At 38.7% G+C, this 16,517-nt stretch overlaps 2 protein-coding genes across 4 annotated transcripts in view; one reads left to right on the top strand and one right to left on the bottom strand.

The window, feature by feature from the left end:
* The first annotated feature begins 473 nt into the window (after positions 1 to 473).
* Positions 474 to 5,775, top strand: aanat1 (arylalkylamine N-acetyltransferase 1). Its single transcript, XM_015038001.1, has 3 exons — positions 474 to 1,678; positions 2,593 to 2,747; positions 3,959 to 5,775. Exons 1-3 carry the CDS (start codon positions 1,528 to 1,530, stop codon positions 4,262 to 4,264), a joined length of 612 nt encoding a protein of 203 aa, XP_014893487.1. The 5' UTR covers positions 474 to 1,527; the 3' UTR covers positions 4,265 to 5,775.
* Positions 5,776 to 9,792: 4,017 nt separating this feature from the next.
* Positions 9,793 to 16,517, bottom strand: part of LOC106950794 (inactive rhomboid protein 2) — a 40,701-nt gene continuing 33,976 nt past the window's right edge. For 2 of the 3 annotated variants that reach the window (XM_015037884.1, XM_015037890.1), the window contains exons 17-18: positions 15,568 to 15,721; positions 10,408 to 10,839 (exon numbers count right to left, since the gene is read on the bottom strand). In XM_015037884.1, the coding sequence (XP_014893370.1) occupies positions 10,408 to 10,839; positions 15,568 to 15,721 (586 nt within the window). Of the gene's footprint in view, positions 10,840 to 15,567; positions 15,722 to 16,517 lie in introns of all 3 variants that reach the window. The other variant, XM_015037896.1, reaches the window with a different exon arrangement.

Below are 16,517 nucleotides of genomic sequence, written 5' to 3'. Positions count from 1 at the left end.
TCCACAAATGTGTTGATTTAAAACATTATTTAGCAGGAAATTAAAACGAGTCGAGAGGATAATCCTATCTATCTATCTATCTATCTATCTATCTATCTATCTATCTATCTATCTATCTATCTATCTATCTATTTGTAGTCAAGTTCCTTGTGTACAAAATGTTGACAAATAATTTCACATTCTTCAACATGAAATAAAAGAAGTGCACCAACTTGATGTATTTATTCCTTTATATGCTTCTTGCATTTATTCATTTTTCTCTGAATTTCTCAGTATGCATTGTATATTTTTACACATTTTATTGTACTTGAAAATATGTAGAAGAATGCATGTGCTCAGACAATTAAGAAACCTATTTTATTTTTGAATAATATTACAGTTATTCAAAATAATGTTGAATAATTATTTTTGAATAATAATAATTAATATTCAATATTAAAATTATTCAAACATAACTACTACTTCAACATTTCACAAATTATTCAGTAAACAATTCAAATTGACGACGTTTCCCTGGAAGAAAAGATATTTAAAAAGTAGCCGTACAATGGACTCCATTAAAAAAGGGCTAAACTGTCTCATAGTTTGAAGCAACAATAGGTGTTTGATAGAATATAATTAAACTTCCAGGAGCATAGTGAAGCATTAGCATCAGCCACAGTGATGAAATATTCTTTTTTTATATATATACATAATTATTATTATTTTAGATCTTTGCTTGCATAATGACACACTTTACTTTTCTTTTGACCTCTTTTTTTGAATGAACCGATCAGGGCCCCCAGTGTAAAGATCGGGATTTGCCACATCTTACATAAATAATGTTTGTCCAAAAAGATCAGTGGCTTTAATGCTGATGAGGTGACAAACAAACTCATACACATCCTGTAATCCTCTTACAGAACTGGAAAATAAAGCAGGGAATTTAACATAAACTGAGCTTAAAGGAGCAACATTCAGCTGACTGAAAGTCTCCTACAGAAAAATAAGATCATGTAATTAAGTCCTGCAGAGCTCCCAATTAGGCAAGACCAGCAGAGATGAAATCAGAGGGTTTTGTGTCACAAAATTGACGGGAAAAATACAGTTTATCCCTCTGAAGGATTGATGGACATATCTGCTGTCCTGCTGTGACCAAGGTCACATCTTAATAGATAAAAAAAAAGCTTAATTAGATACCGCAACTCATGATCCAGGAATCTAGCTCTGACGCATAAGGATCATTGTAAACACACGATTGGCCCCGCTTACCCCGGGTAAATATGTTTATTGTTCAACCTGCTCGCCAGGAAAGGAGGCTTTGGGCTTCCAGCTCACCCCGGGATTAGAAACAGCCGCCCCTGCGCACCGATATAAATCCTCCCGGCGCGCCGCGTCCAGCTCAGTCTTTACGCACGAGGCCGGCAGCGCGTGGAGGAAACTATCCGCGAAGTTGCTGTCCACGAGTGGACTCGAATAAAACAGTTATAAGTGGTATTATCAGTGTCTTTAACCTGCCTGCTTCTGAAGACAAACGGGACCGTAGGGATGTCCGTGCTGGGCGCACTGCCGTTCATGAAGCCGCTGCACCATGTGCGCTCCCCGGTGCCGCAGGGCCGCCGCCACACGCTGCCGGCCAGCGAGTTCCGCTCCCTGAGTCCGGAGGACGCAATCAGCGTGTTCGAGATAGAGAGAGAAGGTAACACAAACTTTTTACTTGGAGAGTCTCAGCGCTAAGGTTGCTGTTGCTGTCTAATTAAACCAGTAGATCACAATTACGCACACTCCAACTATATGCTTTCATACATGTAGTCAAAAAGAGGCATTCTTAGACGTAATAAATGTTAGTAATTTAAACTTGGAGTGGACCGTGGTTGATTGTAACAGCTTTTGCTCTTGCAAAATGTATTTGTACAACGGCATATTGCAGATATAAAAAAGTATTCAGTTTCAGCCAAAAAAAAAAAAAAAAAAAAAAAAAACCACATGCACATGCTGCTCAATGTGCTAATGGCACAACTTATTGTTACAGAAAAACTGTTTATCCGCATTCATGCTAACTAACCTGATGACGGGCTCCATTAGGAGGAAAAAAATTATAATAGAAAGCAAGGGGAAGGGCGTGAGCAGCATATACACAAAGGTGATTGACAATTGTAAGACCCCCTTCCTGTCTTTGATTGGTTTCGGAGCAGTGTAATTCCGCAGGTGGCGGTAGGACCCCAGGGAGGCACTTGATTTTTCACAGAATGTCTCAAACCGTCAAGACATTAAACATATTCTAGAAGTTGCATACTGCAGCTTTAAAAAAAATTACCAGACATTTGGACTTTATTCCTGACATCTAAGCTCAGTAAAAGTTCAGAAATATTCTAAGATTTTAGGTTGAAAAAGTTTCTGAGTTGTCAGCGAAATACTTTTTAACTTTATCTCCAGCTTTAGCCACAGCGCTAATGCTAGAGTCACGCTTGCTAGCAAAGCTAAGCTTCTTAACCTAAAGTGAGTGGTTGCCAAGGAACGGCACGTGAGGAAGTGGTTGCTAAGGAATGGTGGAATAGATTTAACGTTTAAAAACTCACTCAAGATTCTCTTCCATTGTTTTTCACCTAACAGCCTTCATCTCAGTGTCCGGAGAATGCCCGCTCCACCTGGACGAGGTGCGTCACTTCCTCACGCTGTGTCCCGAGCTTTCTCTCGGCTGGTTCGAGGAGGGACGGCTGGTGGCGTTCATCATCGGCTCTCTGTGGGACCAGGAGAGGCTAACCATGGTGAGACGGAGCTAAGCGCGCCGAGAGTGGCTACGAATAACAGATTTATTTATGGAGGGCGTTTATAGCGATTGTAAACTGAAATATTTCTGGAGACACAGACTGAAAGATTTTTTTTATTATTTTTTTAAAAATATATATATTATTCACCAATTTGTTCATACAAAACAACCATTATTTACTACCTAACAGAAGTTTTGATCTACAAAATACCCAATTAAGTTAGGAAAGAGAACAAACAAACAAAAAGAACAACAAAGCAATGTGTGAGAGAGAGATAAATAAAAGCTAATTAAATTGGATAAATTAAAGACAAACACAAATCACAGAAGATAACCAAGTGGTGTCATAACAAAAAATGCAATTATTTAACATATGTGGGTTAGACTTTTTTTTTCTTTCTTCTTGGTAGTTATTTTCTGATTTTTTTCCTCCCTCATTCCTATCTAATTTACAATACAAGTACACTACAACTATAAAAATTTTTTTTGTAATATAATGATAAATATCAGTGGTATTTAATGTAGTACTTACTACTGGACTAGCAAAATTAGCTCAGCTAATGTAGGTTTTATCTGCTAGCTAAGACTGGCATGGAGCCTACATGTACTAACTCTGGCAATCGCTAGAGCCTTGTTATTCACATGAAGAATTCATACGTCCTTTACAAAACCGTTGAAACACTGATTATATGTGTCCATGGACTTCAGGACGTGAAACTCCTCCATGGTTAAACACCATTCGTGTTCACTAGCGAACAATCTCAGGGTAGATCAGAAGAAGCTTGTCCACATGTTTCCATTATCTGTTTCATATGGGTTGATTCTGACAACACAGATTTTGTTGATATGTCTTTCTGCTGCACATTGGGCAAGAGTGTCAATATGGTTTTTATGTTGGTGTTGAAGCCATGCTGCATCTGTGCTTTGAGCTTGCCTACCAAGATGGCGGTTCTGGTTCAGACTTATTGGAACTATGTATTCATCACCAGTAATCTGATCAATCATTCCAGTCCTAGTAGTGATATTTGCTCTGATTAGTCCAAATAAAAAGACAGGAGAAGGAGATGTTTTGAGTTTCATCGGTAGTAACCAAAGCAGACAGAGTTAAAAATTAGTGGAAGGGTAAGTCATGTTGGTAGTTTGGAGGGAGGCTGACTCTCTCTTACTTACATAATCCTAAATGTCTCCTGTTGTCTCTCTGTTCTCCAGGATGCTTTGACTCTCCATAAGTCTCATGGAGCCACGGTCCATATCCACGTCCTCGCCGTCCACCGGACCTTCAGGCAGCAGGGGAAGGGCTCTATTCTGATGTGGCGCTACCTGCAGTACCTCCGCTGTCTGCCCTACGTGCGACGCGCTGTCCTGATGTGTGAGGACTTTCTGGTTCCCTTCTACCAGAAGTCAGGGTTCAAGGCTTTGGGCCCCGCTGAGATCACTGTGGGACCTCTCAACTTCATCGAGATGTTCTACCCAGTCAGGGGCCATGCCTTTATGCGGCGCAACAGTGGATGCTGAAGGACGGGACTTTGGTTTAATGTTTCCAAAAACAGGATGCATTGACATTCCTTAAGCCTCGCATAGTGGAGGCATGTGAGTGGAGCAGGGATTTGTCTAATCTCTGAGTGAAAAATGTTCAGCAGCCGGTGAGAAGAGAGCCTTCGTGAAGCTGTAAACAAAGAGCTGACCTCCAGCTTTCAGCAACTGTTGGATACGTTCTTGTTGGCTGGAAACTGTCAAGATTTGTGCTGAAGAGAGAGAAGTTGCCATTGGAGCAAAGAGTGCGAGAGGCAACTTCATGAAACTTTGAAAAACAAAACATTGTGTGTTTTGAAAGAAAATGCTGGACACTTAACGAACTGCAAGCTGCCTTTTCTTTCATCCAGTCCTTGTTATAGTTCAAACTATGACTGGGCAAAAAAGCAAAAAAAAAATAGATATCATGATAGACAAGAGATCAATATCAATAGATAATACATCCAGTTGAGTTTTTGCACAGCATTCTGGGGGATGTAGGCAGAGGAAAGGTTTTAGCCGCTCAACCTCTAACGGCTAGCTAAGCAAAGTTGGTAGAATCAACTCACTCACTCACTCTTTGGTTACCTAGCAACAACTTGTGGAGTAAGCATTAACAGTTTAAGGTTTCTCCTCTGTGGCTCACAACTGCTTAAAAAAATGGCATGGAGTGGAAACTGGATAAAACGGGAAAGGTCGCGTCATCAGTTTGGCAGTATTTCAGATATTTAAAACAAAAACTAATCAATAATTATTGATAGAAAGATATGAAACGGTTACATCGTGACATGTTTTTCAGTTCCATTGCCCAGCTGTAGTTCAGACTTTGGAAACTAAAACATAAATCCTGAATGCTGGGTTTTTGAAGCCAAATTAAGAGGTTTATACTTTTATAGATGAGAACAAATTTACTGGCACTTGTGAAAAAGACGTGGAAAAAGCCTTACAGTAAACGCCTCGCTCATTGTAACCAAGCACCCAATGTGGAGTTGGTTAAAAACTATTTTACTGTTACTTTTCCCCACAGAATAAATAAACTCAAAACTTATTATTTCAAACTCTTAAATTACATAATCGTTTACATCAGTTGTAATATTTCAGATAAAACATTTAACAAATCTGTAACAGATGAGCTGTAAAACGTAACATCGGTATTGTAACAGCATAAATACATTGCCAAAGTAATGAAGGTAAATTGTATGATGAATGTAATTATGGATGAGTGATATCAGCTATCAATGTGTTGTTACGGATCTGATTGTATTTTGCTTTTTTTTAACACATCGGTGTTCCGGTTGGCAAACATCCTGTAAATCCATTTGCCCACCATCTGTGAACAACGTGTGTAAAAACAGATCTCAACAGGAATTATATAATCACAGAACTGCAAAAATGGAAGAAAATTGTATTTTTCCTTGTAAGATGTCACCCAATTTGCCTCCTAAATCCTCAGGGGTTGAATGTTTTTGTTGTACAGTTTTATTTTTAAAATATAAAGGCTTTATTTTCTGACTTTTCTGAATTTGTTTTCTTGTGTGGGAAAATGTCAATTTGTCAAAGTTTTTATCAGAACTTTTACTATCATGCCGTTTTGGGTGAAAATTGCAGGAAATTTAAGGGGTAAAAATGAGTTTGATATTGTGAAACATGTAGGTGTAGCAAAATTAGGAGACATCTGCAAAAGAGGAATATTTTTCACAATGTGGATTTAAATAGTAAGATCTGAGCAGTTCTGAACCTCCACAAAAGCTGATTTTCATTAAAAGGTTTGGATTATGTTGATATGGTAAATGAGAAATTATTTTAGTAATCTATTGATTATTCTGACTGTAAAAATTGGAAAACTTATCTATACAGTGTAAGGCTGGTTGTATTTTTTGATCAACTGATTAACTGAATAGCAAAAGGTACCAGATTTTTTTTAAAATATTTTTTTAGTTAACTAATCAATGATTAAATTGGCAATTATTTCAGTCAGTTTATCATGATTAATTGGATTGTTTCTGCCATAACTGACAGTGAAGAGGTTATAAGAAAAAAAACAGAGTCAAGTATATCTAAGTGTTGTTTATTTTAACATGACTTCTTTAAAATGAACATTTTTTACAGATTTATCAAAAATGAAGCAAAACAGAACAGTATCAAGGCCATCACCTTAGGTTTAATCGAAACATTCCCTTTTTCCCCTCAAATAAATAGAAAAAAAAAAACAGTAAATGATTTGGTCCTGACATAAAACAGCAGAGGAAGTGCAGCTTGCATTCATCATGGTTGACATGCTCATATATCCAAAGGCACAGTAAGGAGGCTTCCTAAACAACAACAAAAAAAAATCCTATTTAACCAGGTTTATGACTCGTTTTCTCATAAATACCAGCTGATCAGTGAGCTAGTCTCACCGACTACTGTAATCCAACTAAACCCACATAATCCTCCTCAACATTACTGCAGCTTTTCAAGCAGCTGCAGGCTGACACTTTTTTGCCAAATACTTAAAATACAGTCAGATGCTGTTAGAAATGTTTCACTTGTCAGGGTTTTTACCCAGACCTTGCTCACATTGTCAGGGAGCCGATAAAACAGCAACATGGATCGATCAGGGCAAGAAGCTGGGACGGAAAAACACGGAAAAACACTAAATACCACCAAGGATCTTTAGTCTAGCTTCAGGGAAAATATCTTGGTACACTTGAAATGAGACAGAACTATCCGACAAGTAACTTTTCAGTTAGAAATAATTCCTTGATATTGATGAAACTCACAATATGGGAATATTATAAGTTAAAATATCTAGCTGTGGTGGCAGATTACTTCACTTATAAGTATTAATTTTTCATTAATGTTGAGAAATGATTGACTTGAAAAACTCATATTGGGAATTTACTGTATCGTTTATTATTTATAGGGAAAATTTAGATTTATTGCCTATTGATTTCAATTAATGATGTTAAAAACAAAACAAAACTGACACTTATTGGAAATTATTTTTACAAGAGCACCAATAAGTATTAGTAAATTTGAAAATATGATTTAAAAAGTTACTACGTACAGTTTAAATCACACTTCATTAAGTGGAGTCCTAAAGACTATTTAAAATAGGATTTTTTTAAGAGTATATTGGTGATATTAATGATTTGCCATGCACTCATAGCCATACAGTTACCTGAAGAAAAAACAGTAATTTTTAGCGTTACCACAAAATATCACAATATTGGTGTTAATTTTGTATTTCAAGTGTGCTAAAATATTTGTACTATAAACCAGACTAAAAATTCTTGGTAAAACTTTGTGTTTTAGAGTGTAAAGAAGATGAAACAGACCAATCATCTTACCTCAAAAAATACTTTGATTAGACAAAAAAAGGAAAGCTATGCAGAGTTTAATCCTAAAATAAATATAATCATGAGGAGTTTGTGGACATTTTATGGGGCCAAAATGTTTGTGGCAGCATAAAAAAGCAGCAGGTGAAGTCACTTTGGTAAGGGAGCCACAGTTTGCCTTTAAGATGAATAAATCCACGGTTAGTGAGGCGTCTCCGTTGGTTTAAGGCAGGAAGAGGTTTCAGACCAACTATTCCAGCTGCATATTTAGAGTAATACATGGAGCATACCATTAAGAAGGTTTAAAATGACGAAGTCTGCATTCAGTGAGCTTTTTCAGATCCAGCAGGTGGGAAAAGGGCTATTTCAGAGTTTCTCCAGTTTTATTCACCCCTGAATGGCTGCCAGGAGATTAAAGAAAAAAAAAAACAAATCAAAGAAACACTACAGGTACTTTTCTCCTGGTCAGTAACATTATGACATGATATAAAGTAAAAAAACAAACAAAAAACCCCTGTAATTTTAAATTATACTTCCCCTTTTAATTAAATGAACTCTGCAGAAAAATTTCTTTTTATTTGTGGGCACAGAGTAAAGGGATCTAAACAACTCCATGACATGCTTCTTGGATGTTTATAAACAATATTAAAACTACACATTTTACCCCTTGTTCTGAATTAAATGCTACGTAGTGTTGGATGGTGGAATAAAATGCTGTTGGTGGCAGAGTCTGAATACTCTTGCAGAGAACAGGACCGCTTTTAAGGTGGTATAAGTGGTGGAAACTTGTAAATTTACCCTTTTTGAAACAATAGGAGCAATTTAATAAAGGGTTCAAGGATCCCCCAATACATGTAAAAAAACAAGATGGATACATTTATGTACCAAATCTGGCCCAGCATAAATTTTTTAGACATGTAAAATGAACCTCCAATAGTTGTGCGCTTAAATACGACTTAGGGATGCTCCGATCAGGTTTTCTGCTGCCAATTCCAATAACGATCACCAATGAGGCCGATCTCTGCCGATCACCTGGATTGATTGTTTAGTTTTTGCTTTAGGTATAAATGCCACTATGTGATCTGACAAAATAAAAAAAAAGATCAGGATATAAATTCACCTAATTTAGGCATAAAACATGCAAAATACTTGCAGGCACAATACTGCAGTTACTCAGTCAAAAGCTGCAATCAGTAAAATAATATTTAATAGTAAGGCCATAACCATAAATTATACAGGAGTCAAATAAATCTGCCTATATCAAATAAAGTCAAGTAAAAAAAGGAAACATTCACTCAAAGTCAAACGCAGGCTGCATCAAAATAAACAATCCTTCCTGATAGCATGGCTAGCTGATTAATGCTGGTTCTGATTGGTTGTTTCTCATTGGCTAGCTGATTAATGCTCGTTCTGATTGGTTGTTTCTCATTGGCTAGCTGATTAATGCTGGTTCTGATTGGTTGTTTCTGACCGAGCGGAGTAATTCTGTAGAACACAGGAGGAGGCAGAGGAGACCGATTATTTTTTCAGAGATTATCCGTAGAACAACGAAAATTTTAATACATATCTAAAATCTTTTTCTAAGTTACGTGCTGCTTTAAGCAGAGGTTTCACTGCAGGTGGAGCAGAAGCGGCGCTCCGTCTGTGAAATATCACTACCAACAGAACCAGCGTCTTACACCGCTAGCTCAAGACTTGAATTATCTTTCAGGTTGTTTAGCTTTCTGACCGTGATGCTAATCTGGGTGAGTGTTGGTAGTTGTGCGCTGCTTCCGGATGTCCTTTTTTCCTGCATTGAGCCTCGATGTAGCCAAACTCCGTCAAATGCTTGTTTTTTTAGATGTCACATTATATTCGTTGAGTTGATGCATTGTGACGTGCTTCAACCCCGAGGTAATTTTCCACCGCAACACGCAAACTTCCCCGTTCACTCAGAGCGTTATAGTTAAACACCACATTGCTTAGCATTTACTGCTGCGCGCTTGCGCAGTGTGAAGGGCAGATGAGACAGCTGCAGGCTGTGAATGAGATACAGGTGATCGGCAACAAGAGACCGTGATCGGCGATCACCGATCATACACTTTTTCACGGAAATCGGCCGATAATGATCGGTGGCAGACTTCATCAATCAAATCAAAGTTGTTTGTATCTGTATATTATCAAATTGCATGCATGTGAAAAGACTTTAACTCTAATGAAGTACTAATTGAATACAGAGACATATTTTTATTAATATTTTAAGTTTGTTGGGTTGTTTTATCAATGCATTCTGACACTACTGACACTTTGATCTTCATATGGTTTAGAAATAAAATGAGTTTCAAAAAGAAATGCAGAAATCCTCCCAAAAAAGTGAACTAGCCCTTTACCCCTGGACGCCATCGCAGCATTCTCCATTCTGCATTCATATAATGGGCAAAAATAAATCTTTAAAATTTTTTTTTTTTTAACTTTATAAGAGGAAAAGCAGAACCACTGACTGCTTCTGTAGTGTTGGAACCTGATGAATTTAATATTCCTCTAAGCAGACTTAAAAGGGATGGCACCTACAGACTGGAGTCGCTCCCATCTTCTCTGTTGGCTCAAACCTCCATCAAACTGTATTTTCTTGATTCTGATGAGTTATTTGCTTGTGAACAAATGAAAAACCCAGATGGGATCATGTCAAACCTGCCTGAGGACTGGAGTGAGTTCAAAGAGAGTCATCAGATTGGCAAGAGGGGAAGCTTCCAGTTTTCAGATAAAAACTCTTTGATTGTCAAAAAACAAAAACAAAACAGAAGACCTGGAAGCAAACTACCTCAAAGCAGAGAGAAGACCTGAAGATTAGTGCTCCACGTCGTTGATATTGTGGTCTATGTCATACTTTTCACAAAACTTGCTTGTGAAGGGGAGGCAGGTGAGATGCTCCAGCCAGTGGAGGTTGATGGGGTAAACGTAAAACCAAACCACGAGGGAGGAGAAGAGCCCGACGTAGAAAACCAGCGACACAACGATCAGGATCCGCTTGCGGTATTTATCGAAGGTGCCGAAGGTGACGTATGGTAGGATGGCGAAGGAGAGCAGCAGCCCGCCTATGAAGCCGAAGATGTGGGCGATGTTGTCGATCCACGGCAGGAGGCCACACAGGAAGAGGAAGAGCACAACGCCCAGGAGCTTGAGGAAGGCCTTCCACGGCTTTTCCAGCATCTGCCAGCCTTGGAAAAGCTCGACGAAGAGGCAGGCAAGGAGTCCAAACTGGGAGCCTGCTGGACCCACCTGGAGGGAGAGAGAAATAGCGAAAGTTCAGTCCAGTTTTAGCTCAACATGCTTTAATTGGTGACTGACTTGGTGGAAAATCTTTTTTTTTTCTGGGTAGAAACACACAGAGTATCAGTAGCACCTGCAGTTGTACGGCTGTGAGACCCGAGTTGAAGAAATAATCCACAAGTTAAGCGAAATCAGAGCTTCTTACTTTTTTAATTTAACTTCTTAAGACAGCATTTAAGTAAATTAGGCAAACTGAACTTGGAGAAAAGTTGCTAGTATCAGGCATTATCTGTAATAAAAAAAAACACATCATTCTTTTTTTTCCCCTGAAAATTAGTTGCAGCAGTCAAACAGGAACCGTTTCCAAAGACTCTTTTCTTTTCTGACCAAGAAAAGCGACATACTTATAAAATAAATGCATCTTAAAATGACACTGATTGTAGTTCGCTTTGCAACATTGCAGTGTGTGCCTCAGTTATAGATACAGTTCTGGGATAGAGCTGCAGAATGGGTCAGGCAGGAACGGTGAGCAGATTAACGCGACGTCAGCGCTGAGTTTGGCCTGGTCAGCTGGCTAATCAGACGGGTGATCTGTGAACACATTAAACACCAGCAGCCTAAAAAAGGACGCGGCACTCCACCCACACGTCGCAGACACACGGAAAGACATGATCCACTCACAGAGGGCAAAGGTCATTCACAGTCAGTGGCTGGAATGGAGTCACTGTTGATAAAATGCTAGCTAAGCTACTGCTTCAGAGTTAAGTTTTGGCTGAAACTTAATTTTCCTTAAACTAACAGTTATTTCACAAGATGTTTTTATGCTTGGGAGGAGATTATATCTTTCTTGCTTTAATGTCAATGTGAGATTTCTGCACGTCTTGGATAAAAACTTTTTAAACCAATCTGAATAATAAACTGAGATTAATGACCTGTTTAATAACTAGAATTAATTGGAATATGTGTGTGATTGAATTGAAATTATTTTTTTTAGATGCTTCAAGACGACATTACTTGTGAATTGACGCTCTGCAAATAAACCGAGTTGAACTGAGTCACCTTTAATTGTTATTCCACAAAGACGGCCAAAAAGCTGAGTTGGTGTGAAGTGTATCTTCACACAGGTTACATGATTAAAGGTGACTTAACAGGTTAGAATAGACTGGTGGGCTTTACAAAACATCTTTGTCATATTTTCTGCACAAAATTATTCTTAAATAATGAGATTTTAGTCTGGTCAGTTCTGACTATTAGCTGTTTTAGGGCATCCTGTCACTTTAAATCCAAATAAGCTGCTGCTAGCCACGCCCCCAAACTCTGCATTTACACTAGCAGATAAAAATGGCTGCAAAAAGATGCGCAATTATGCATCTTTGAAAAGCATTACTAGAGCCTCCTGCACAACCGAGTATGCAGCAAGTGGTTTCTGGGTGGGAAGCCAACAACAAAACAGTTGTCCTTTTCCAGCAGCCATTGTACAGCGCATACAGCAGTAAAAACCAGCTGACCAAATGTGCTGGATCTCAGCCAGGGTTGCTTGGTAACTGGCAGAGTTCCGCTGGGGTTGCTAGGTAACAGTGCACTGCCTGTTGAATGTGACTAAACAATCAGGAGGTTTTTGAAGCGGCACATTTACCAAACACCAAAAAACAGGTTTCGGAGTGAAAATTTCAACCTGAGTAAAAGATGCAGCTCTACCCAACAGAACAAAAGTCAAAATTTGCTCAGATTGTTGACCAGACTTTCACTTGTTGCCACATTGAGGATGAATCCTGTATCTGGAGCTGAGTCGAGGCGCTGCAGAGAATAACTAACCAACCAGGTGAACAGAACATCCTCCTCTTTCTAATTCCTCCTGGCCAGAGACAACAACTATAATCTCCACTTCCGGGCGTCTGTTTCCACACAGCATTGCTCAACGCGTTTTCACTACACATCAAACTGGAACACTGACTGAATAAGAACTCACTTTGGTAAACAGAAGCAGGATTAGGCACAAAATGGGCCATTTTCCAAATGCATGCTTCCATGTTTTAGATGTTATTAATAAAGTCTGGGAATTAAAAGAGCTTAAGCATCAGTTATTTACACAAAAATGAAACTACTTTTATGACTTTCTGCAGTTGGAGTCAAGGAATTATGCAGCAATAAAGAGTTGTGCACCTAAAATACCTCAATTATTGTATTATATATATAAAAAAAATCCTAAATCCTTATTTCTTTAACATCGTTTTTTATTGTAGTTTAATGTTAAAAAATTTCACATTAACAAAAAAATTAAGGAATTAGGCACCGGAATCACAGGGACCCTCATGATTAAACTATGAAAGTACTGCAAAAACTAATAAAGCTACTGCTAATACTTGTATTTTGCCGGTCAAAAATGCTCAAGAATCAAGAATAAAGTTCAACCTTTGAACTTAAAGCTTGTCAGGAAAATCTTCTCTTGCGTCTCTGCATGTATCCAACCTGCAGGCAACTTTCTCTCCTTTGACCCTGCAGTCAAAGACGTTCAGCCATCTGTTGCTGTTTCCAACTGAGGTTACGTTCCAATTTATTTGCTGAAATCTGATATTTTTGTGTGTTGTTCATGTTAATAATTCAATGCAACTGCAATCAGACGTTTGTGTCAACGATTTATAACCCTACAGTGATCAGTATGCAGGAGAAGGACGTTGACGTTTAAAGAAGTTGGTTTATGTTATAGCTATACAGTGATGAGAGTCAACTAACAGCAACAGTGTTTTGTGGAGCATCAGCTGTAATTTATATAGATATACATTTTTGAACACAACTTACTGGTGTAAGTTTATCTTTCACAAACTCACATTTAGGTTCAAAATCTAAAACTTTAAATTTATTTGACTTAAAGAGTAGAAGACAGAAAACAACAAAATACAACTCAAATGTTTTACAGTGTGATGTTCTATACGTTCAGATTTTTCAATATTCTAATTTTCCGCCATTATTTACATTCTGATTTAGCGCATTTGGTTTCTGCTGATGCAGAATTGTGACGCTTTTCTCACATCGATGATGTAAAAGTTGGATAAAATGCGTCACTACCGTTCAGACTGCTGACACCGAAAACGATCGGATACGTGTCTGAATTAGTTCCACATATATGAGTGGTCAAAGTTTGATTGTTTTGGGGTGAAAAGGTCAGAATTGGGCCGTTTGGACTTCAGTGTGAATGTAGCAGTGGAGGGCTTTCAGTTTAGCATTACTTACTGTAATAATTAAAACACAGATAACTGGCATAGATGCTTCTCTATCTCTAGTTTAAAACAAGAATGGAGCAATGTTACAATCCATTTCAGGTTCCCATCCTTGACAAATCTAAACTCTCTCTCCTTCCATGTTGTTTGCGTTATTTTTCCATAAGGCTCCATGACTTAACGCTGACAGTATAATCCACTTAAAGCGCCTCTTTAAGTGGATTGACCGGCATGTGTCGTGTGTTGCATGTGCTTCCTCGGGTCGCTGCTGGTATTTAAAGACCTGCTGGGGGACGGTCAGGGATGAGGAGAGTTGGGTGCCAAGGTTTCCGGCTCTCATGTCACTGAAAATCACACGCCACCATCTTACAGAATCAATGGATAACATAACATGTTTTTGTTTTTAATTTAAGCCATGTTTAAGTTGAACAGCATCAGAGAGAGAACAAGTCTCAGGATTAGCTTCTTTTTCATCAACACGTGTGGATGGAGCCCAGACGTTGCTACAGTTGTTTTTATTTAAACTGAAGAAGTAATCCCATTCACCAAGCACTGAGGCAGGGGCCTTTGTTAGCCCACACAAAGGCATTAGGCTAATCTCCTAATAAGAAAAGTGGACTTTCCAGCCTCACATGTGGGTAAAAACCCCGTAATCAAGACTGCTATTTCTCTACATGCCAATTTTATTAATATTTTATGTTTTTCCCCTTTTATGGGGCAATAACTGGTGTTACTAATGAGAAAATCTACTTATCCAGAGACGTAGCCGTGGCTGACTCTGTGACACTTTCTCTCCCGTTTTAATCTTGTGAACTAACAGAACGGCTTCTCCTCTCCTTCAGCTCACCTGACCAGGCACTCTGAAAGAGGAAATCTCATGTAGTTTCATCATGAACGTCGTAATGAGTTAATCCAAGTTATTACAGGACGTAACTAACAAACCTTTTGACAACAAGCAGCATAAGCAAATCTCACAGAATATCTCAAAGTGATTTTGCAAAAAGCATAAGAAAAGGAGTAAATGTGACTGTTTAACGTCACATTTCTTCATTTTGCATTCTTCAAGAGACGTCGTGAAACAGGAAGTTAAATTACCATTGATTGGATTTTTTTTTGTACATTTTGTCACTAGGATGAGATGGTTTTGTTGGCTGCCACAAAACTGGTTTATTTTGCAAAGCTGCAAAGGAAACACTTTTTATGCATCACACAAGTCACATGACCAGCAGCCGGATGTTGCCACTGCGGCAAACCACGAAGAAGAAGCTGACAGGAAGTAGTGGGAGACTGACGGCGCTGCATGTTTTTTAACTAATTATCACATTGAACAAACTTATTCATACTAGATTTTAATTGCGTTTCTTATTCGTTGAAAATGTCACAATTGCATAATTGTGTTTATGCAACATTAGTGGAACCATCAACAAAGTTTTGCACACGTTTGTAATGGAAACGCAGCTGCTGGCGCGTTTTCCCCGCCAGGTTTGTGCGAGCACCTGAATTCACACGGAGGGCTCACCTCGGCTCTGTAGGGGAGGAACAAGGCAGAGGCCAGGTTTCCGGTGAGGCCACTGAAGATGTAGATGATGGAGATGCGGGCCCAACCTGCCAGCTTCTCCAGGTCTCTGAGTACGGTCATCTGGAACACCACGGACACGACACAGTGAAAGAGCCTGAACACACACACAGAGGAATCTGTTAGAAAGAAAGTGTGCTATGCTCGCTTAAATCACTAAGCTCTTTTGCTCTGCTTGTTCAAATTAAAAGGAGTGAACGTGAGGGATTTCCCTTGTGCTCTGAGCATTATGGAGCTCATGTGAGTGAACTGCTCACCTCTTTAATTAGGCCAGAATCCAGAAATATCCTCAAGATTTAAGTAGAAGGTTTATCTGTAGGAAATGACTCAAAAGTCTCTTCTTGTTTGTAAAACAACCATGATAAGGTGAGACGATTTATTCTAAATTCAAAAGGATCTTTAAAAGTTGACATATGCTTCCTTTAACAGATTAGGATCGCTCCGTGGGCTTTACAAAACATGTTCAGCGAATGAGATTTTAGTCTGATCAGTTCTGCCTATTTTGAGCCTCTTGTCACTTTAAATTCAATTAGCTGATGCTGACCACGCCTCCAACTCAACGTTTACACTCGCATGTGAAAATGGCTGCAAATAAATGCGCACATATGCAACTGTACATCTTTGAAAAGCACAAGTTGAGCCTCCTGCACAACCAACAAGAATGCAGCAAGTAGTTTCTGGATGGAAAGTGAACAACAAAACACTCGTCGTTTTCCAGCAGCCATTGTACAGCGCATACAGTGATAAAACCAGCTGAAGAAACATGGTGGAGCCCCACTTGGTTGCTAAGTAACGGGCTGGAATTTGTTGTGGTTGCCAGGTAACAGTGCACTGATGATTTGTGACTTTACATTCTTGAGGTTTTGTTCTGGAGCTCATTTTCCAGTCACCAA

The sequence above is a fragment of the Poecilia latipinna genome, unplaced genomic scaffold, assembly GCF_001443285.1.
Source record: "Poecilia latipinna isolate Pla-1442-1.1 unplaced genomic scaffold, P_latipinna-1.0 Scaffold25, whole genome shotgun sequence".
Taxonomy (NCBI): Eukaryota; Metazoa; Chordata; class Actinopteri; order Cyprinodontiformes; family Poeciliidae; genus Poecilia; species Poecilia latipinna.
This window is presented reverse-complemented; position numbering and strand designations above follow the sequence as displayed.